The sequence below is a fragment of the Coptis chinensis genome, chromosome 3 (genome assembly GCF_015680905.1).
Source record: "Coptis chinensis isolate HL-2020 chromosome 3, ASM1568090v1, whole genome shotgun sequence".
NCBI lineage: Eukaryota > Viridiplantae > Streptophyta > Magnoliopsida > Ranunculales > Ranunculaceae > Coptis > Coptis chinensis.
The window spans coordinates 28216618-28240710 of record NC_141458.1 but is presented as its reverse complement, the minus strand read 5'-3'; the positions used below and the strand labels follow the sequence as shown (position 1 = coordinate 28240710).

The window sequence follows — 24093 nt, the reverse complement described above, 5'->3', positions numbered from 1 at the left end:
AGTTTCCCTTCCTCTTTAGACTTCTCTTTGTTCTTCACTTCATTCCTTTCCACTTCCACTTCCACAGCCTTCCCTTTTGCTTTAGTTGGTACATCTATCCATTTGTAACCGTTGCATCTTGGTGCACTATTACATCTGAGGAATCTCAATCCTTTAGTGTGTTCTTGCCCACTCTAGCGAACCCTCATAATATCTGGACATCCTAAAACACAGGGATAATCAAGCCAATGACAATCAACCTTCCAGTGCCCTGCATCCCCACAAAGAAAACAAGACCCATAGTTGATTGCTTTTGATGATGACATTGCAATCTGAAAACAGAACAAAACAAATTAAGTTTGGGGTTTATTATTAGTTAGTGTAAACCCCCCAAACGTTAATATGCTATTTGCATAACCCCCCCAATGTTTAAGTAAACAATAAACGAAGAAGAAGAAGAAGAAGCAGAAGAAGAAGAAGGTCAGGAAGAAGATTAAATGTGAGAATAGAATATGAGATGGTTGATTTGTATTGCTAACCTCGCAAGTGCCACCGCCCATAAAAATGAGATGAGATTTGTGTTGATTTCAGACTAAAGAGTCGAGGAGGAGATGAGATTTATACAAAAGGAATAAAATATAAAACCCAACGGCTATTTCATAAGGGCAAAATGGCCAATGTGTAAAATACGAGAGAGAGAGTGCAAGAATTAAATAATGACTACTTTTGGGGGGTTTTCGCAAAGCTAGGTTTAACGTGTTAATGTGGGGGGGCAATGTAACGTCTATTTCATAAGGGTAAAATGGTCAATAGCTAAAATACCAACGTCTGTTACACACAAAATTGACGGAGTGGGGGGGGGGGGGGGGGGGGGGCAAATTCAAATGATTTTAAAAATATGGGGTTTAGTCAAAACGCTACCAAACTGTGGGCGGTTAAGTCAAAATTCCCTATTTGGTTTTGTTTATTGCTGTTGATAAAGAAAGGCTCTTTTGTGTTAGCCTAAGAGTGACTTAACTAACAACTATCACACACTTCTAAGACTGCTCTTAAACGCTGAGCATCTGCTGATCTGCATTTTAGAGCTTACATCTCATGGAAATCAAAGAGACCAATTATTCATGCTAAATATAAAATCATTGTCGAATCTTGTGGACGTTACTACGAAATAATACAATTTTATGTAGGCATGCAGTTAATACATAAGAATTTATACAGAAGGCAAATAAAATGCAAATTGCACCTATAGTATGCGAAGCGGATTCTTAAGTGAATTTATCAATCAAATCGCGTAACGCAGTGAACAAGAAGTGGTATGTTTTTTCTGTGGGATGGATTGAATCCCAGAAAATAAACTTGGACGGATCGGAGCAGACCAACGACTAGGGATTACATAAATAGCCAAACTCGAACAAGCCTGTTCCACAACATCCTCTCCTCCACTCTTCAAAACCTGGAGAACAAGGTGTTGTAAGCCAATTTCAAAAACAAACTTTAGCAAAAAAAAAATGTTTCAAAAACAAATTTGTATTGTAAATGGGCTGGCCGAAAGATATGATGGGAGAGTACTACCAGGACTCTCACTTGATGTCACTGTAAAAAACTAAAAACAAATTCATTTTTGCTATAATACCAATTACCTTTAAAAAAAAACAACTTGATACGATGGGAGTCAGTATAGACTTATTTCAAGATCCTGTCTCTCCATCATATCCATTACAATGATGCAGTCCCGTTTATATAGATTTTTTCCATGTTCTGTTGATTTTCTCATCTCACTTTATTTCTCCTTCATTTTTATTATGTAACTTTTCTTCTTCTTATTAATAAAATTTCAAGCTCACTTAGCAAAAAAAAAAATTTAAACGTCCTATATAACTTTGGGCGAAGGGTCAAGGGGCAAGATGTTGAAATCTTTAGAAATATGAGGGCCCAAACTTTTGATAAATTTGCAAATCAATAGGCGATATCCAAAGTTACAGACAGTCTTGCAAATATAAAAAGACGTATGTATAAAGATGCAGGATGATTACTAACCGAATTTCTTGTAGCTTTTGATCATATCAAGTAGGGGCTCATAAATTTCGCCATAGACAATTATAGCACCAAAATTGCCCAGGTTCTTCTGCATGCTTTGTAGCACATTTTGAAGCTTGGCATTATATTTTTTTGCAACACTAGAGTAGGATTCAATACATCCACGATGAGAAATTGCATTATTTGAGTTCGTAGTAATTACAATGGGCAAACAGCCAATTGGTGGTACTCCAACTATTCCGATTTTCTGAGCTCCATGGTCCAACAAACCCTGCCCATTTTTTGGATGTTACCACATTTGTTCTTTAATTGTTCAACAAATTAATTTTAGTATGTGTCTTGTGCATTCAACGCCTTGCTCATGAACATTCATGTAACGAACCTGCAGAAAATTACGAGTTTTCTGAAGCAAAAAGTTCTGATAATCCGTGACATTGTACTGCGCTCGTCGATTTGGGACACTAAAATAGTTGGCGGCGAAGCCATTTGTTCCACAGCTAACAACAAATCCTGCTCTTCTAATGTGATTTTCCAGTTTCTCAGCTCCCATTACATCTTCAAGTCTTGCCTTGTACTCCGTGAAGTATTCAAGTTGTTTTTGAATTGGAATTACATTCTAAGAAACGGAACCAACAAGAAAAAGAGAGAAATCAGTCATTGTTGAAGTAAGTTTCAATGTAAAAATTATTTGTAATCTCTAACTAATAAATCTGGAAATCAAGCTAGACTCCTCTTCACAAGTATATTAATCACAAGATTAGAGTCATGCAGATATTTCAAGAGTACTCATATTTCAAAATAATTATGCGTGATGTTTTTTGTGGTTACACACACACTCTACAATGATCTCTCAATGGTCACTCTTCTCTCCCTCTTTTGGGACACCGACCGTCCTCCTCTTTTATATCCCTTCCCTGCACGTCTTATCCGTCCATCTGTCCCCCATCCAACCATCCCTCTTTCTGCCGTACCCCTGCCACGTCCGCGCTCTAGGGTTTCCCGGCTATGATCCCCTGCCACTCGGTGGACTCTCCTAAGCTACTCCCCCCATCTGAGGCCCCGCTGACCTAGTCTTACCCTAGGTTCGATTCCAGTGCTCCCGCCCTATCCCCTTGCTCTGATTCCTCCAGGAGGTCCGCTGACCTGGCAGCCCTTTTCTCCACCGAGCCCATACAAATGCCCTTTCTTGACTCCGCGGTCCTACTTGCGGGCCTGGAGTCAAGAACCCCTTTCTCCTCGTTACCCACGCGCCTTCGCGCGTGCCCCTCGGTTTTCGTGTAAGGATGATTGCCCTCGTCACGCACGCTTTTCGCCGACTCTCGTACTTCGTGTTGCCACGTGTCTCCTTTAGACTGGTTGACTGTCTTGTCGCCTCGGTTTCCACCTTCCGTGCAATTACCTTTCTGCCCCCAGCCTTTCTACCTTCCTTACTCTCTCAAAAGACATCTTCACCCTTCCCCTACATAAACCTCTCCAATTCCTCTTCTTTTCTCATTTCACCTTCCTTCTATCTCTTCAAACTGCTCTCTTTTTTCTTCTTGCTGCTCTCTTCGTTTCCTCCGTCCAAGCCCCACTACTGGTCACTTTTCCTCTCTTTTTCCGGAGAACCTCATCCTTCTTGCGCATTTCACTCAGGCTGTCTCCTCCCTCGGTAAGTCTTTTTGCGCTCGAATCTTTACTTTCTGCTTCTGTTTGAAATTTTCCTCTACTAGATCTTGCCGTATTTCTTCGATGTCGGGCTCTGAGTCTTCTGACTCCTCCTCATCCCGATCTGACGGGGTGGCGTCTCCGTCCCCCACTGTTTCGGCCGCAGTCCCTTCCACCTCTGGCCGCCTAGCCTCTTTACTGCCGCCCCCTTCTCGATATCGTAGACCTAATTTGGCCGCAATTAGGGCGGCCTATGGTATCCCGACCGACATAATTTTAGAACACGTGCCTACCACCACCCATTACCCCCACCTGGTTCCTCGACGTCCGGGGTGTCTGGTTGTCACGGTTGGCCAAATTGTGGCCGGCTTGCGACTACCTCTCACCTTGCTAGATGTCGAGGTATGCAACCATTTCAATATTCCCCCCTGCCAAGGCATAGGCAATTTTTGGAGACTTATGTATGCCGCGAATTCTTACAATCAGACCGGGGACCCCAAAATCACGAGCCGCGACATCTTCTCTCAATATTACCTTAAGAAGAGCACTAAAGATGTCGGGGTCGGGTACCAGTCATTCTGCGTGCGCCCTCGAAAGAAGAATTTCTTGCTTCACATCACCTCCTCAGATAAAGTATGGCACCATTACCCCCTGTACGTGTCAGGTCCCTTTCTATCCGCGGACCTCCCCGATGATCTGACTCTTAACCACCTCGCCTTCAAATTCCGCGGTGAGTACCTCGGCTCTCCCTTCCTCTCCCGACGTACTCTTTCGTTCTTTCCTAACCATGTTTTTTCTTCCTTGTACAGGGTGGCGACCAGATTCCAAGTCCCAAATATACTCCGGCATTTCCTGTCCTATCTTCCAGCGACTCCGCGACTTGGGACCTGACCAAGCGGCCCATCTAGGTATTCACCCTACTACTGCGACTCCACTTCTACAAGTTCCTTCTCTCCAACACTTTGGTGAGTTTTCTGCCCCCTTTTACCGCCCTCCCCCTCCCAAAGAGCGCAAACCCCGAGCCTCCCCCAAGAAAAGGTCCCGCTCCCACGCCTCTCTCCGCAACCAAAGCCACCCCCACTCCCCCGCCCCGGAAGGCACCCACTCCTATCGCTCCATCTCTGACTGGGCTGACCAATACCACAACTCCCCCACCGACGACATGGATGTACATACGCAGAAGCTGTTTGACAGTGATTCTGACGACGAGGGGGTTATAGAGGTTCCCTCTGCCGAGACCCGTACTTCTGAAGAACAACCGCCCTCCAAGAAACCGCGGACATCGAGTTCCGCCAGTCCCGGGCTCCCTACACCACATGACTCTGCTCCTGGAGACCCCACCCCACTCGCTGCTACCCAGCCCCCCACTGCGCCATCACCCCCTTCTCACCGGGCTGGCAAGGAACCTGCTTCGGCGCCCGTGCCCACTGATGTCCCGGCACCTTCCCCCGTCGTCGTAGAGGAGTTCCGCCCAGTCTTCAAGGTGCGCAACCGCCGAGTGAATACCGACGACTCGACTCTGGACAACGCCGCGGTTGCCTCCTCCTTATTTTATAACTCCCATTTACCCCGCGATATCGCGTATGCAGACGGTGGTACCTTCGATTCGCACCGCACGTCGTTGTACACTAACTGGGAGAGGGTACGTTCTTCTTCTTTTTTTTTTTTTTTTTTTTTTTACCTTCTCCCTTGTGTCTCAGGTCAGTCTGGACATCTCCTACATGATTCGCGGCCTGCTCAGTGCCCGAAACAGACTGTCTACTCTGGAGAAGGAGCTGGAAGGACCCCAAGGGGTGAGGGCGTCCCATGCTAGCCTGCAATTAGAATTGGCGGCCGCCAACCTGGCCAAGCTGCAGGCCCAAGATGAGCTCCAGACTGCTGAGCGCAACCACCAAATGTATATGGACCAAGTCAATGGCCGTCTAAGCCAGCAAAGGGACTCCCTTCTCCAGCATCATCAGCTCGCCTTGGACTCCGCAGCCCAGAAGCACCAAGATGATCTAGAGGCCCTTAAACAGAAGTATGAAGAGGCCAGCGCCGCCGAGTCCCAAAAGAACCTAGCGGACATGAACATACTCTGCGACCGCTTCAAACTTTTGGCTGACAAGAGGGTGGCCAAGAAAGTTCAGGAAGCCATGGACAGACTTATCCAAGAGGGCCGCCTCCTCCCTGAAAGGCCGGTCACTCACACGAGCGGCACTCCCGACACGTCGGCCAGTACGCTTCGTCGAACCCCGGTCCTTCCTTCATGGCTCCGACAAGATCGCCGAAGATCTTTGGGGTGCCTGCCAATGAGCCCTCCTCTGATGTTAACTAGCGACCCTTGTTTTGTCACAGGATATTTTCGCTTTCCGGGCCCCGCTGTTGGCTATGCTTCCCCTGTAACAAGATATTTTAGATTTTATATGTTTTACTATTGTCTCTCCCCCATTCGAGGTAGCTTGTGATTCTCATGTATGTTTTTACTTAACTCTTATTTGTTATTCCAAATCTCCTCGGAGCTATCTTCCATTCCTGCATCACCCAAGGGGCTCAAACAAGCCGGGGCCCTTCTCTTTGCACCCGCGTTGTTGCCATGTATGATCCGCGAGGGGCTCATCCCACCCTGCGGATCACCTCGACTCCCACACTTGCCGGGAACACTCCATTGCCCCCGTCAGCCGACTCACGGGGTCCGCGAGGGGCGGCCCCCCCTGCTCGCCAGATCTCTTATCCTTGCTGGGACATTTTATTGTCCCACCTGTCTCTGACATCTCCGATCCGCGAGGGGCTCATCCCGCCCCGCGGGTCGCTCAGTCTCCTGCCCCTGCCGGGAATGCTCCATTGCCCCCGTGTCGCTGGACTCTGGGGTCCGCGAGGGGCTCATCCCCCCCGCGGCTCGCCCAGTCTCTTATCCTTGCTGGGACATTTTATTGTCCCCTGTCTCTGACATCTCCGATCCGCGAGGGGCTCATCCCGCCCGGCTGGTCGCGATCTCCCCCGCCGGAATGCTCCATTGCCCGTCGTGTCGCTGACTCTCGGGTCCGCGAGGGCCATCCCCCCCGGCTCGCCCCTCTCTTACCCTTGCTGAGACATTTTATTGCCCCACCTGTCTCTACCATCTCCGATCCGCGAGGGGCTCATCCCGCCCCGCGGGTCGTTCGGTCTCCTGCACTTGCCGGAACACTCTATTGCCCCCGGGTCTCTGGACTCTAGGGTCCGCGGGGGCTCATCCCACCGCGGCTCGACCCTGCTCTCATACTCATTGGGTGCATTCTATTTGTCCCTACCCACACTCTCTCCGCTGATCCCTGGCTGGTGTTATTCCCTATGACATTGCATATAACAAACACCATTTCATTCCCCAAAAGTGCTGTGGTTTTATATATTTACATTCAGCTGTCGGCCCCTATGTTGGACCTCCTTACATCGTTCAAGCTTTTCCTACTTTTAACTGTGAAACTTCTTCAACATCCTTACATTCCACGGTTTTTCTATCAATTTGCCCTTCATGGTTTGCAGCTTGTAGGTCCCTGACCCTCCTGTCTCCACCACGGTGTATGGCCCCTCCCACGTTGGCCCCAGCTTCCCATCCTTCTCTTCTTTTGTGCTTGGAGTCACTCGCCGCAGCACCATCTCCCCAATCTTGAAATGTCGCGGCTTGACCTTTCTATTATCGCTCTCGCGAACCTTCGGTGATATTCTTCCAAATGATCGCGAGCCGTCTCTTTTCTCTTCTGCTAGGTTTAAGTCCCCCGCCAAAATGCGCCAGTTCGTCCCATCCTTCACCACTCTGGTTCTCATTGTACTCGTGATCATCTCTGAGGGAATCACAGCCTCAACTCCGTATGCCATGGCAAATGGTGTCTCTTTGGTGCTAGTTCTCGGAGTGGTCCGGTAGGCCCATAGAACATGGTTCAATTCGTCGGCCCAGGCGCCTTTTTTACCTTCCAACTTCCTCTTCAAGTTGTTCATTATCGTTTTGTTGGAAGATTCCGCCTGTCCGTTCCCCTCTGGGTTGTATGGGGCTGAGAATCCTTGTTTCACCCGATACGACCGCAGAAACGCCGCCACTTTAGCTCCCGTGAACTGTGTCCCATTGTCCGCGATGACAGCATACGGCAATCCGAACCTACATATGATGTTTTCCCACAAAAACTTAATCACCTGCGTCTCTTTGACTTGCTGCAAAGGGATAGCCTCTATCCATTTTGTGAAGTAGTCGGTGGCCGCCAACATGTATCGCCTCTTGCCGCTGGCCATGGGCAATGGCCCCACGACATCCATCGCCCACATGGAAAACGGCCACGGACTCGACACATTATGCAGGGGTTCGGCGGGAGCGAATATCCGCTGTGCAAACCTCTGACATTTGTCACATTTCTTGGCGAAATCCGTCGCATCTCTCTTCATGTGGGGCCAAAAGTAACCCTGCGTTAATAGTCGGTGCGCAGTGGTCCTCCCTGCAGAATGGCTCCCACAGTCACCCTCATGCAGCTCCCTTACCACCTCTTTAGCTGACCGCGGGCTTAAACACTTTAACAAAGGTCCGTTGAAATTTTTCCGGTACAATTCTCCTCCCGCTAGGACGTATCTTTGGGAGGTCTGTTCCAATCTTCTCTTTTCTTTCTTGTCGGTCACCTCTTTTCCTCCTAAGAAATCGATGACGGGGTTCATCCAGCACTCTTCCTCTTCTGTTACATGACAAGTCTCTGTCCCCTCTTCCGTGCTGGGTCTGTCCACTCTGCCTACCCGTATCACCCTATCCTCTGACCCCGGCATAGCTGCCGCCACATATGCTAGTGCATCTGCGTGCCTGTTCTCTCCGCGACCCAGGTGCACGAATTGGATCTTTGCGAATCTGCGGGCCCTCTAGTGCACCACATTCAGATATTTTGCCATTCTCGGGCACCGCGCTGCAAATCCCCCATTAACTTGACAAATCACAAGATTCGAATCCGAGTACACTATCAGCTCTCTGACCCCCACATCCTCGGCCATCCTTAGTCCCGCTATCACTGCCTCGTACTCCGCTTCATTGCTAGACGCCGCGAACCCCAACCTCGCAGTCAACTCTATACGGTTGTTATCGGGCGTAACTAACACCACTCCTATGCCGTTACTTTCATCCGTGGCTGATCCGTCCGCGAATATCCTCCACCCATTTCTTTCATCCCACGGATTCAGTACATTGGGCTCCCCGTCTCTTTCTGGTTCCATAACCATCTCTTCTCCCCAATTGGGATCTTCGGCTGGGAACTCCACTAGAAATTCTGCCACTGCTTGTGCTTTCTCCGCGGTCCTACCCTGATATTGTATCTCATAAGCACTAAGCATCACCGCCCACTTCAACATCCTCCCGGAACTTTCTGTCCTTATCGCCTGCTTGAGTGGTAGGTTGGTGACTACTACCACGGAATGAGACTCGAAGTAGGGCTTCAGCTTCAGAGCCGAGAAGATTAGGGCTAGGGCATACCTCTCAATTCTGCTATATCTCGTCTCTGCGTCAAGTAACATTTTACTCTAAAAATATACCGGTTTCTCCACCCTGTCTACCAAGCAGACCAAAACTGAACTCACTGCATAATCGGATGCTCCCAAGTACAAGTACAGCTTCTCCCCTTCTTCCGGCCGGGATAATAAAGGCGCTTTACCCAAATACCCTTTCAATTCTTGAAATGCCTCTTCGCACTCCGCTGTCCACAAGAAATCTGGAGTACTTCTCAACAGTCTATACAGCGGTCGGCATTTGTCGGATGACTTGGAAATAAACCTGTTTAACGCCGCCACCCTCCCCTCTAGCCATTTGTCCTTCTTCACATTCTGCGGAGACGGCATTTCTATCAAGGCTCTTATCTGCTCAGGGTTGGCCTCTATTCCTCGATGTGTCACGATGTATCCCAGGAACTTGCCCGTGGTCACTCCAAAGGTACACTTATCCGGATTCAATTTTAAGTTATGCCTCCGCAATATATTGAATGTCTCCCGCAATCCCTCCAGATGCTCTTCCTCCGACATACTCTTTTCCACCATGTCGTTTATATATATATTTCAATCCCCTTTCGAATCTTGCTTTCGAACATTTTCTCCCCCAACCTTTGGAAGGTGGCTCCCGCATTCTTCAGTCCGAATGGCATCCTTGTATAGCAATAGGTGCCACCTTCCACCACAAATGCTGTCTTGTCCTGATCAGGCCCATACATCGCTACCTGATTATATCCCATAGACGCGTCCATGAACGAGAACACCTTGTATCCCGCGGTCCTATCCACCAGTTCATCTACCCGCGGCATGGGGTAACTATCTTTCGGACACTCCTTATTCACATCCGTGAAGTCGACGCACATCCGCACTTTGCCATTCTTTTTAGGTACAGCGACCACATTGGACAACCACTCGGTGAACTCGGTCTCCCGTATTATGCCAGCTCCCTTCAACCGTGATACCTCTTCGCGGATGCTCTCTGCATATTTTGGCCTAATACTCCGCATCCTCTGCCTCACCGGTTTGGCTTCTTCCTTCATGTGCAACCTATGGCATGCAAACTCCGGGTCCAATCCCGTAACGTCCTCGATATCCCAAGCGAACACATCCCTATTTTCCGACAAGAACTGCACCATTTTATGCTTCCAATCATCCGACAGACTGGACCCCACCGAGGTAAATCTTTCTTCTTCTCCCTCCCCTATATTTACCACTTCAATTTCGTCTATTGTCTTCGGACCCTCCGCCGGCTTCTCCTTAACATCGGCGGAGGCGATCTGTAATTGCTATGCCTGCCTCTTCCTGGGGTGGGAGCTTCCCTCTTCTGTTTCATGCACCAATCGCTTCACTGTCCCTCTGTGACTGTTTTTGGCGGTCACCTGATCACCGCGGACCTCATATGTGCCCGTCGGAGTTGGGAACCTTATCACTTGATAGTAGGTGGACGGGACGGCCTTCATCTCATGAATCCACCTCCTCCCTAAGATGGCGTTGTATTGGGATGCGGAGTCCACCACCATAAAACACGCAAACACCATCACCGGGCCCGTGGTTACCGGCAGCAAGAGTTCCCCCATTGGCTCTGTCATGCTTCCATTGAATCCGTACAAATTGGTGCGGGGAGGCCTCAATTGCCTCGGCTCCACTCCCATTTCTTCCAAAGCTCCCCTGAACAGCAGATCTACCGCGCTACCACAATCCACCAACACTCTCTTTACCCGGTAATTGCCCATTGTCACCGTGATTACCAGCGCGTCCTCATGCGGAGAGTCTACTTCCTGCAAATCCGCCTTGCTGAAGACGATCACGTTTCTGTCTTCATCTGATCCCACCCTTGGCCGCGGTGTTTCAGTTCTCTCATCGACCTGTTGGATGCTTGCCGTCCTTCTCACTTTATCTCTATGCGCATTACGACTTAGCACCTCCCCGCTAAAAATCACATGTATGGTACCCAACACCTGGTCCTGTCGTGCCAAGCGCTCGTCAGTCTGCGCTTCCCTCACGAACTCCTTCATCTTGCCCTTCTCTACTAATCTCTGCACCATCCACCTCAAAGCATAGCAGTCATCCGTCTCATGGTTTCGCATCTGATGGTATGCGCAGTACGGTTTATCTGGCAGCTCTATGGGTTTATTCCGCAGACCCTCATACCCCTGCAGATTTTTAATCAGAGGCAATATCTCACTCAGCGGTCTGTTCAGCGGCGTCACCTCTATCTCTCGGTACGGCTTCCTCTCCCTATTCTCCCGCCGAACTCCTTCCCGTACTCTTTCGACCCTCGGTGTGTAACCACGGTATCCCAAGCTTCCCTTGTCCGATGCCTTCTCTCTGTGGCGCTCCCTATCCTCATCCAAAGACAACACAGCTCTCCCCGATTTCTTAGACTCCCTTGGTAGAGTATCCTCGTATCTGATGTACTTCTCTACCCGCGGATATAACTCATGCAACATTGCAATTTCATTCTTTGCGACCGACTGGTGTACTCCCGTCCCCGGCCGCAGCCCTCGCTCAAAGGCAATAACTGCAGTTCTCTCGTCCAAATTCTCGACCTGATTCACGAAGGCTTGCTCCAATTCTTGGAAATTCTTTATGCTTCCCGCCGGCAGACGATAGTACCAATCCGACGCCCCGCCCTTCAAACTGGCGGGGAACATCATGCATCGTAATCCATCGTACCGTGCTTCCTGCCATAGCGGCATCTGTTGCCTGAAGTGGTGGATATGGTCCGCCGGGTCCCCTTTCCCGTCGTACCTCTCGAACCGAGGTTGGTTAAAACGCTTTGGGACCTCCGACGCCCAGATGTCGTCCGCCAACGGATTGCAGTTCAACCCCGCCACCACCTGGTTGGCTGCTCCTCCACGACTTTTCTCCTTCTGCTGGTTTGCTTCCCTATCCCTATCTATCATTTCCTGTACCTGCTCCATAGTCAGGCCAGTCACCGGATTTTCCACCAAATTGGGCTCCTCTCCTTCCTCCCCCGAGCTATCATCCTCTTCTTCGTCCAGTCCTTCCTCTTCTCGTTCCCTCTCTCTCCTCAAACCCTCGTTCTCTTCCCTTAGTCTTCCAATCTCCTCCCTCATAAGCCTCATCTCCTCCGCCCCCAGATCTGCTCTCCCGCCTCCTTCTTCCTCTACTCCCGCCTCTGGTGTCATTTCCCGCACTGGTACTTTCCTTGGTCTACCTACTCGTCTCTTCGGAGCCATCTCTACTCTGCTTTGTTTCCCACAGACGGCGCCAAAATGTGGTTACACACACACTCTACAATGATCTCTCAATGGTCACTCTTCTCTCCCTCTTTTGGGACACCGACCGTCCTCCTCTTTTATATCCCTTCCCTACACGTCTTATCCGTCCATCTGCCCCCCATCCAACCATCCCTCTTTCTGCCGTACCCCTGCCACGTCCGCGCTCTAGGGTTTCCCGGCTATGATCCCCTGCCACTCGGTGGACTCTCCTAAGCTACTCCCCCCATCTGAGGCCCCGCTGACCTAGTCTTACCCTAGGTTCGATTCCAGTGCTCCCGCCCTATCCCCTTGCTCTGATTCCTCCAGGAGGTCCGCTGACCTGGCAGCCCTTTTCTCCACCGAGCCCATACATTTTTCTTTACAAATTAATGGCAAGTTATTGTTTTGTAGTCTGAAGATTAAATTAGATTCCGTTAACAAACTATCAGACAGTACTGAAAAGTTTGAAATAACACTGAAATTATTTTGGTGGGGATGCACGTGCACCACAAATTGCACAGTTGGGCGATAATTTTAAAAGATGCATGCGTGCAACCGTGCACTAAGAGATACGGGCCTGCAAAAGTGAGACGCTTTTGAAAGCTGTCAATTCGTGCATGATGCATTAATGGGATCAAGACTGGCCACTGTTTTATATTTGTCGATCAAGAGCATAGTACAAAATATCAGAAAATGGGTATTTATCCATATTCAATTTTTAGATATGTATCGTGGATATATCTTTCTTTTTGGAGATATTTGATATTGTTTCACATTCAAATATTTTGGATATATCTAAAATATCGATAAATATTATAGATATTTCTTGATATATCATGATACATTATTTATATTTATTTGAAATATAATAGTAAATATTAAATAACATTGTTATATACACAAAATATCGTCAAATATCTCAAAATATCGCAAAATATCACAAAATATCATAAATATCATCGAAATATCGCAGATATTTGTAGTTTTCTGAACATATCGTGATATTTATATATCTTTCTCTGAAATCTTGATAGATATCCCCAAATATCACGATATATCAGGATATTTTGTACTATGATCAAGAGTGCCATAATTTGGCTTCATATTTCTCGATCTTTTCTTTCTGTAGTATAGAACTATAGATGGCCTTATATTTTTGCACAAGTTGTGATCATGCATGGCATCATGCATGCCTTGTTCATATAAACCACACAAACCCATAAAGCTAAGTGAAAGTTCACGTACTGTTGTTTGTGCTCGGGACATGTTTACATGCAAAACTAATGAACCACAAGAAATTGTTTAACGAGACGAAAGATTACAAAATAATAATAATAATATTATAATAATACATGTCTCTTATATGAACTCCACTTATACGAATTTCAAAAAAACTCTATCACGAAAAATAATGAATTATATTCTGATTTTTGGTAGAGATGTTCTTCCCACAATATAAATTATTCTTAGAAAAAATCAGCACATTTGAAAATATCTAGACGTATCAAATTTTTTTCTTACAATGTTATAAAATTATCTAACGGTCTAGATTTTTCAAATTTTAAAAACAATTTTTGACAAGATTAAACATTTTCGTTTGGGTTGATTTTTTGTAATGGACTCAGGCTTGATAATAATAATAAGGGGCATACACTTATTTGTGTCGTAAATAGGTCATATCCTGATCCAGCTGAGGCAAAACTAACTCCAGTCCTAAGCTCCTCCACTGTCAGTGACTTGTTCAAATAAAGAGGGACGTATTCTTTGATACCCAAGTGAGAAGCTGCACAAATCAAAATGAACCAAATCATTCGTCAAAGCTGAACAAAAATATTCTCAAGCCTTGGCAACATTATTCTTACCAATGTAGTCCGTGCTAAGCTTTCCATTGCTAAACCTTCGTGTCGGGGTGTGACTGGGTAGATCTCTCCCATACGGAGGAAAATCTGATTTTAACAGTGTGCCTATGTAATTATTGTTCCCTGGGTCAACAGTTGAGTCCCCGAAAACAAAAATAGCTGAAATTGAATGTCTCTGATCTTCAGAAGGTTCAGGTCTATAACAAGGAATTTGTTGGTATACGGTTACCAAATTCATATTGGTTTTGGTTGGTATACAGTTACCAAATTCATACGTTTCCTATTCTAAATAGGATTCTAATTTGATACCTATGACCTTTATAAATACGAGACCGGTTTGTGGGATTTGTCATGTTCAATTTGTGAGAGAAAGTTTGTGAATTCTTCGGGATTCGTTTGTGAGTGATTGTACTCTATTTGTTTATCTCTTGATTAGTAAAATTCTTCTCTTTTGCTTGGTGGATTAGGCTAACGCCAAACCACGTAAATCTCGTCTCCACTTCTATTGGTTATTCGCTTTGCATTCGTAAGTATTTTAATTGATTTGTTTTTGTCGATTTCTATCACCACATTCAATCTTCTTTGTCCAATTGTCACGCTTCCGCATCCGTTTACGTAACAAATTGGTATTAGAGCCAAGGTTCTACCTAGGGTTTCTTTTGTTGGTTTATTGATTGTTTTGTGGTATATGAAAGTTTGAGAAAGTATGGTGACGGATCCTCTATCGGGTACTACTTCTACGACGTCTAAGGAGAAATCACCTCCTATGACTTTGAATATTAACCATGCAATGATTGATGTGGAGAAATTCAATGGATCTAACAATTTTAGTATGTGGCGTTGTAAAGTTATAGATGCACTATGCCAACAAGACTTGGATGATGTGTTAGACGAAAAACCATCGGATATAGAGGAGAGTGTTTGGGTTAAGAAAAATAGGCGAGCTTGTGGTATCATAAGATCGTGTTTGGCTAGGGATGTGAAATACCTTGTTCTCAATGAGACTTCGACCAAGGAAATCTGGAGAATCTTTGAAGAGAAGTACTTAGATAAGACAATAGAAGGTCGTGTATTTATGAAATCAAAGTTGTATAATATGAGAAAGAAATAAGGTATTTCATTGTCCCAGCATATGAACGAGTTTAACAAGTTACTTACCGACTTGTTGAACATTGAAGAAGAAACGAAGGATGAAGACAAAGCTTTCTATTTGTTGAGATCTCTTCTCAAGGAGGAGTATGGGCATATAAAAACCACCATTATGTTCGGGAAGAAAGCTTTGAACTATTTTGAGGTGCAGTCTGCGTTGACAAGTTGGGATATGATTAACAACAATGAAAAGGAGTCAAGAGAGTCGACGAGCACTGCTTTTGTGGTAAGAGAGAGGTCTAATGACCGCCCAAACTCTGGTGGTGGAAGAAGTAAATCTCGTTCCAAGTCGAGAAGGCGAAATCTAGCCCGTGATGAGTGTGTTTTTTGTCATAAGGTTGGACATTAGAAGAAAGACTGCAAGAAGTTGAAACACAAGCAGAAAGATACTGAGCAGAAACAGTCTAATGTCAACATTGCTCAAGGAGGTAATGATTCTGATAGTTCAAATTTCTCTTTTCCTGTTACATCGAGTATTTGTTTCATTGATTCCAGTCATTAGATTTTGGATACGGGTGCTACCTATCATATTTGTCCCATAAGGGAGTGGTTTACAAGTTTCAAGGAGCTTGAAAGTGGTGATGTGTTGATGGAGAATGATCAACCCTGTCATATTATGGGGATGGGTAATATTTGTCTCAAGATGTATGATGAAACGGTTAAGAAAATAAATGATGTTCGATGTGTTCCCACTTTGAAGAAGAATCTTATCTCTGTTGGTACTTTAGAAGCTAAGGGCTACAAGGTAGTCATTGACAGTGGTGTTCTAAAGATAGTTTCTGGAGCAATGGTTATCATGAAAGGCATAATGCTTAGAATAACTTGTACTATTTGAAGGGTGGTACAGCTTAGTGGAGAAGTAGCCGCATCGAAAGCATTCGGAGGCGCTTGCTAAGGAGGGTACCAGATTATGGCATATGCGTCTTGCACATGCAGGTGAGAAGTCCATGCAAACATTAATAAAGCAAGAACTGTTGAAAGGTTTTAAGACCTGTAAGTTGGATTTTTATGAGCATTGTGTTCTGGGCAAGTAGACAAGGGTAAAGTTTGGCACCGCTATCCACCGTACGCGTGGAACCCTTGATTATGTTCATTCGGATGTCTGGGGTCCTTCTAGAAATGCATCTCTTGGAGGGAACAAACATTAATTATTATGTGACCTTTGTTGATGATTACTCTAGGCGTTTGTGGGTATATACTATGAGAAACAAGGATGAACTCCTAGATATCTTTGTGAAGTGGAAGAAGTTGATTGAAACTCAGACTGATAGAAAGATCAAAAGACTCCGAACTGATAATGGTGGTGAATATACGAGTGATCCGTTCTTGCAAGTATGTCAGAATGAGGGAATAGAGAGGCACTTCACAAAGGAAAGGTACCGCCGAATGTAATGGGGTAGCCGAAATGCATGAACCGTACACTCTAATGGAGAAAGTGCGGTGTATGTTGTCCAATGATGGATTGGGCAAAACATTTTAGGCTGAGGCTGTGAGTTATGCATGCTACCTTGTTAACAGGTTGCCTTCGGCTGCAATTGGAGGTAAAACTCCTATGGAGGTTTGGTCTGGTAAACCTGCTCAAGATTATGATTCCCTTCGTGTGTTTGGGCGTCCTGCTTACTTTCATGTCAAAGATGGTAAGTTGGATCCTAGAGCAAAGAAAGCTATCTTTGTAGGTCTGAAAAGTAGAGTTAAAGGTTATAAGCTATGGGATCCGAAAGATAAGGAATTTGTTTTGAGCAGAGATGTGACATTTGATGAGGCTTTTATGTTGAAGTCTACTGACTCTCAGCAGGTGGAGAGTATGGCCAAAGAGGTATTGCAGCAGGTGGAGATTGATGCGTCTTCACCTAGTCCAGATGGTTTTGTATCTAGTAGATTGGCAACCATGGGTAGTCAGTCAGTTGATGTTCCAGTTGAAGACACAGAAATAGTGATTATAGGTGATGGAACAAATGATGATGCAGAGGATATGACTCCATTAGAGGAGCAGATGAATGTTGGTCCTTTGGCTCCAGTTCATGAGCCTATTGCAACTGGTAAATCTAAGAGAAATGTGCCCCCATTGTATTGGCTAAATAATTACGTTACCTATGCACTTTCTGTTATTGAAAGTCTTGATGAAGATGTTCCTTCCTCATATTATGGAGCAATCAAGTGCTCCAAGTTAGAAAGGTGGAAGACAGCTATGGATGAGGAGATGCAATCTCTTCATAAGAATGATACCTGGGTGCTTGTAAAGTTACCTAATGGTAAGAAGGTGATTGGTGGGAAATGGGTGTTTGCATTGAAAGAAGGATCTCTAAGTAATGAGTTACGTTATAAGGCAAGATGGGTAGCTAAAGGCTACGCTCAGAGGGAGGCGATTTACTATAATGAGGTGTTTTCTCCGGTTGTGAAACACTCCTCCATACACATTCTTTTTACCTTGGTAGCTCAGTATGATTTGGAGCTATCCCAGCTCGATGTAAAAACTGCTTTTTTACATGGTGATTTAGAATAGGAGATTTATATGACTAAGCCAAGTGGGTTTAAAGTTGCAAGAAAAGAGGATTTAGTGTGTAAACTGAAAAAATCGCTATATGGTTTGAAACAGTCTCCCAGGCAGTGGTACAAGTGGTTTGATCGGTTTATGCTAGGGCTCAAGTACACAAGAAGTCACTACGATCATTGTGTCTATTTTCGCAAACTACATGACGGTTCTTTCATCTACTTGCTCTTGTATGTTGATGATATGCTTATAGCCTCAAGAAGCAAGACTGAGATTGATAAGCTTAAAAAGTTTTTGTCCTCATAATTTGAGATGAAGGACTTGGGTGAAGCTAAGAAGATTCTTGGCATGGAGATTCAGAGAGATAGAGCAAAAGGCAGAGTTTGTTTGTCTCAAAAGACATGTTTGAAGAAGGTACTACAGAAGTTTGGTATTGATGGAAACACTAAGTCTGTGAGTACACCTCTTGCCTCTCATTTTAAACTTAGTGCTACTATGTCTCCGAGTTCCAATGAGGAGCGTGAGTACATGACTCATGTTCCATATGCAAGTGTTGTTGGTAGTTTGATGTATGCGATGGTGTGTACTAGGGCCAGACATTTCACAAATTGTTAGTGTTGTTAGTAGATACATGCATAACCCTGGGAAGAAACACTAGCAAGCTGTGAAATGGATTTTACGGTACATTCTTGGTACTGTAGGTGTTGGTTTGATGTTTGAGAGGGATACTAGTAAGCTTTGTGTGGGTTATGTGGACTCTGGCTATGCAGGTGATTTGGATAAGCGCCGGTCCACTACTGGGTATGTATTTACTTTAGCTGGTGCTCCAGTAAGTTGGAGGTCTATTTTGCAGTCTATAGTTGCATTGTCTATGACAGAGGTAGAATATATGGCGGTGACTGAAGCTATGAAAGAGGCTATTTGGTTGCAGGGTTTGTTAGATGACTTGGGTATTGTGCAGGGTCAGCTCGAGATTCACTGTGATAGCATGAGTGCTATATATTTGGCCAAGAACTAAGTTCATCATGCTCGTACGAAGCACATTGATTTGCGTTTTCACTTTGTCAGAGAAATTTTAGAGGAGGGTGATATCTTACTCACTAAGATAGACACCAATGAGAACCCAACTGATATGTTAACGAAAGTACGTGGTTTCTGGAATCAAGTTTCAACATTGTTTGAATTTGATTCATATCCTTCATTTGAGATGATTTGGCTCTTAGGGGTATTGGTGAACTACGGTCAACTTGATCCTTTAACAAGGGTACGTAAGCATCCACTATGTGGTACAGTCGTGTTTGGTCCTTTGGGACATTTGTGCATTGAAGAGGGGATTTGCTATTCGGTTGATCGGCTCAGATTTGGATAAATCTTCACTGAGGTGGAGAATTATTGGTATACGGTTATCAAATTCATATTGGTTTTGGTTTTGGTTTCCTATTCTAAATAGGATTCTAATTTGATACCCACGACCTCTATAAATACAAGACCGGTTTGTGGGATTTGTCATGTTCAATTTGTGAGAGAGAGTTTGTGAATTCTTCGGGATTCGTTTGTGAGTGATTGTACTCTATTTGTTTATCTCTTGATTAGTAAAATTCTCCTCTTTTGCTTGGTGGATTAGGCTAACGCCAAACCACGTAAATCTCGTCTCCACTTCTATTGGTTATTCGCTTTGCATTCGTAAGTATTTTAATTGATTTGTTTTTGTCGATTTCTATCACCGCATTCAATTTTCTTTGTCCAATTGTCACGCTTCTGTATTCGTTTACGTAACAGAATTGAAACAGAAAACATGAAGAAAAGGAGGAGAACTATTCTGCAAGAGTAACACATGATGGCTATAGTTACGAAAAAAATCAAGAATAGTTATAGACGTCTAGCTAGTTGAATGTGGTAATGAAGATCCAATTTTAGAGACTCCATTTATATGGATAGTAAAGACGTAAAGTGCAGTACCGTGGAATGGACTACTTGTGGTCATGTACAGAGAGACAAAAAATTGGGTATAGGTACACAAACGCAAATTTCTTAAGTTCAGAGGAAATAACAAACTTTTTTTTTGTTTTTCCTCCATAAAAACTGAAATTTGATATCTATCTCAAATTTCAGATCGACCTTTTACAATTTTGACCTCTTTTATTAGTCCCAACTAAAGAAGTCAACTACTAACAAAAAGAAAACTACGAACTAAATCAGTTACCAAAAGAATAGTGTGTTAATCAAAATAACTAAAATTCATCAGAAATCTACAAAATTTCAATTAAAAGTGAGATGAATTTCTGGAGAGACCAAAACAATGTGGAAAACATTAACTTCAAAAATATAAAAAATGTATGTTGATGTAATTCAAATTGTAAAATTGTGAAATGACAAATAATTTTTTTTTTATAAGACAATTGTATTATTTGATTGCAGTACATCTTGGAGCAATACACACGCATCCTTGCCTGATGAGTGGCCTCGATTGACACACACATCTATAGCCTGCGCATATTAGATTTTCGTATTATTTATTTGTGGAAGAAATTAGCAGTTACAAATAAAAAGGTAAAAAGGAGAAATAAAAAGTTTTAAAAACAGTTAATACACTAAAAAAATAACATGTTGTTAAAATTGGAGTAGAATCAAAATATAATATTGATCTTTCTCTAGAGAAAAAACAGACTGTAGAAATTGTCCAGAGCCCAATTTCTAGTACACAGAGATGATTTGTAACTGTTTTTGACATCTCATTTAGTAATTGTATCATTGTGGTCATCTATTACATATTTAATTTGTTCCAACTGTGGTTGGGATTTGGCCAATTGGGACCAACTCATCTATTCACGGCAACAGTATCTCGTTTGTTTGATGTGACGTTTTCACTACAATACTTAATTTGTTGTCTGACTTCAGGTTCCTTACGACGCGTGCTCTTTTCTTCTGAACTAGTTACTGGTGGGTATGCATATATAATTTGTCTTCCACATCCTTCTCGCTTAGGTTGGAATTTGGAAATTATCTGTTTGATTAGATACTTCGACCGGGCCATGCTCATTGGTAAACGGCATATTAACCCAAGGTCCAGGGACAACGTCAGTTATAAGGTCCATAAACCTTCTTGGTGCAGTACAATTGTACAAGCACTGACCTTGTAATCTTGTATCCACTTACTTAAGCCATTTTTGTACGTCTTTATAGTTTGTACTTTGTACCACACATCAAGCCATTTTCACTGCGAAATGGGAATGAATCCTCCACGATGCAACGTAGAACAACGCCATTAACCCATTACCTTATGATGATGATATCCACCTACCTAAACAATCTCAAATGCTGAATATGAATAATCTCTTTGATAATTAAAATTATATTGAATGACACATTTTGCTTGAAAATGGTTCACTTGTACAACAAATTTTCATGTATAGTCCGATCAGTTGCAAGCTGTAAAAGGGATTAGGAAGTTTAATTGCCCTTAGCAATCTTATCAATAATATCGCGAAATGCCAAAAACAGCAAGTTGTATGTTTTGTCCGTCGGGTGGATGGAATCCCAGAAAATAAATTTCGAACGGTCAGGGCAAACCGCCGTGTTTAGGTTGCATAAGAACCCCAATTCCATCAGACCTGTCCCACAACATCCTCTCCTCGACTCCTCAAAACCTGTGAAACCAGAAAGGGTAATGTAAGTTAAGCTTGATGTCAAAGGGTAGCTACATGGGTTCTTAATGCAAGCCTTGAGTTGGACTCATTATAATACGCTACACAAATGAAACCCAAGTATCAGGAAAGAAAAAGCAGTTGTTAAATTTACAGTTAGTGTGTTAGTCTGCTCGGGCTCACATGTCCATTAGGCCAATCAGTCTTGGGCTTATTTAGGATAATTGATAATTTGATAGTCATTGTAAGACTCGTTTGAGAAAATTAATCATTTTGCAAAACAAACACATTTTACAGAAAAATGAAATTATATGTTTTACGAACCGTGCTTGGTGCAGTTTTGGATGATATCAAGCAAAGCCTTAAATATGCCAGTATAGACAACTTGAAGCCCAGGACATGCAGAACTGTTATTCATGATGCGTTGCAGCTCGTTTTGGAGTTTTTGATTGTATTCTTTTGCCAATTCTGTGTAGGACTCTAGTAGAGTTCTGTTATCTGAACTCAAGGTCATAACAAGAGGTAAGTATCCTATTGGTGGTACTCCAACAACTCCAATTTTTCGAGCTCCAAGGTCCACAAGAGCCTGCATATACGTATAGATTAGTAAACTGATAGGCAGGAAACGAATCATATCTTCCATAATCAAGAATAGATAGATTGCCTAGTTGTATATAGTAAATCATGAGAAAGTTAGAACAAAACCTGTATGAAATTTCGGGTATTCTGGACCAAGAAATCCTGATATTCTGTGATGGTATATTGTTTACGCCGCTCTGGAAGGGCGAAATAATTGAGCACAAAGACGTTTGTTCCTGCACTAACAATGAAGGCTGATTTGGTGATACGAGCTTCCATTTCTCCCTTCCCTATTTGTTGTTCAATTTTTGTCACGTACTCTTTAAAGTATTCAAGTTGTTGCTGCATAGGTATCACCTTCTGAAAAGAGAGAAGAATTAAGCATAACATATATCATTTTGAGATGAAATCTATATTATTAAGCGCATAGATTGAAGTAGGTATTTTGCTTGTACAATTATGCATTTTCGTGCACATAAATCAGCCAACAAGCTATGAATTTAATTTGTTCACATAGATAATTAAGCATGCATATAAAGTGAAAACTAAAAATTCTGTGGAAGTTCAACCAATCAAACACAGTCCAAGTAAAGAAGAGAAATACGTATGTATCTGCTGTTAGTTGATCATATCCTGATCCTGTTGAGGCAAAACTAACTCCCGTCATGAGCTCTTCTGGAGTAAGTGTGTTGTCTAAATATGGAGGCACAGACTCTTCAATACCCAAATATGAAGCTGTCATTTCCCACATTAGAAAACTATATTATTCTTAGGGACGCCAGCTGAGACTGTTGGATCCGAGATCTAATGGTCCGAAAATAAAAAACAAATCCATATTCTCTCTCTTCCTTTTTGTTTTTGATTTTCGGATATCCTATAGGTCCAACAGTCTTGAAACACTCATCCCTATAGGGATATCCTCGTGGTAGCCCAAATCTTATTCTTATTATAGATATAAAATAAAATAAACTTCTTTTATAACACTATTTGACGTATTATTTACCTATGTAGTCTGTCGTGAGTTTACCATTTGTAAATCTTCCTGTTGGAGTATGAGTAGGATAATCATCTCCATATGGAGGAAAATTTGATTTTAAGATGGTTCCTATAAAGTTATTATTTCCAGGGTCGACTGTTGAGTCCCCAAACACAAAAATGGCTGGAATTGAATGGTTCACATTGTTCGTACTGGTAAGGTTCTCATTTATGGGTCTAGAGCTAGTGATTGGAACAATGAACATGAAAAACACGAGGGGGAGGAAGATTGTGTAAGAGCAAACCATGGTGGTTATACACTTGTAGCTGATGATCAAAATAATACAAGTTGGATGAAGGGATTCAGAATACAGGTCTATTTATTTGCCTTAGGTGTTTTGAAACAAGGGGCCATTGAAACAAATTCAATGGTTTTCTCTTTTCAATTTTATTCTTTTCATTTAATTTTCGAATTTTGTACGTACAATAATGAACGTAATCCTCTCTCAAATCTTAATCCTTACGAAAAACGATTAAAAAGGGTATCAAACTTTACACCTTTTGAAAGTTTGGGGACCAAACTTTTTTTCTTGACAGTTTGGGGACCAATCGTTTGCTTTTTGCAATTTAGGAACTTCTGTCAAATTTCTCTAACACGGTTTATAATTTGTATTTTTTTTTTCGAAAAATAAAAAACATGCTGACGTGTACAACTATAATAAAAAAGACAGAAGTTGGAACCTTCATCTTGTTGAATGGAGCTGCGGGTTTGCGAGACTTGTCTATCTCCCCCCTTTTTTTTTGTTGGAAATTTCTCTCTCCGTCTCTGTTGTTATACCTTTGTGAATGAATCCACTTTAATGTAGCAGTGCAAGGTATTTAACTTCCAAAAGAAGATCAAAAGCTCCACACCATGGATATTGATTTGATAGGCTCGAAGAAAGAGCAAGAAAACAAAACGAACTGCACCCAAATCTTATGATATATTGATATTTACCTCAAGCTTCTTGTCAAGCTATACAACTTTTTGGTTAGAAGGATTGGCA

The 24093-nt window shown here is 43.5% G+C and overlaps 1 protein-coding gene and 1 pseudogene across 1 annotated transcript; both read right to left on the bottom strand.

The window, feature by feature from the left end:
* Positions 1 to 1126: 1126 nt before the first annotated feature.
* On the bottom strand, positions 1127 to 14447 carry LOC147508981 (GDSL esterase/lipase At5g45960-like; annotated as a pseudogene).
* Positions 14448 to 20685: 6238 nt separating this feature from the next.
* On the bottom strand, positions 20686 to 23423 carry LOC147508980 (GDSL esterase/lipase At5g45960-like). The gene is made up of 5 exons (XM_086599184.1): positions 23076 to 23423; positions 22677 to 22807; positions 22199 to 22432; positions 21818 to 22079; positions 20686 to 21496 (listed from the first exon to the last, which is right to left on the bottom strand). Exons 1-5 carry the CDS (start codon positions 23353 to 23355, stop codon positions 21300 to 21302), a joined length of 1104 nt encoding a protein of 367 aa, XP_086455310.1. The 5' UTR covers positions 23356 to 23423; the 3' UTR covers positions 20686 to 21299.
* Between the last annotated feature and the right edge of the window lie 670 nt (positions 23424 to 24093).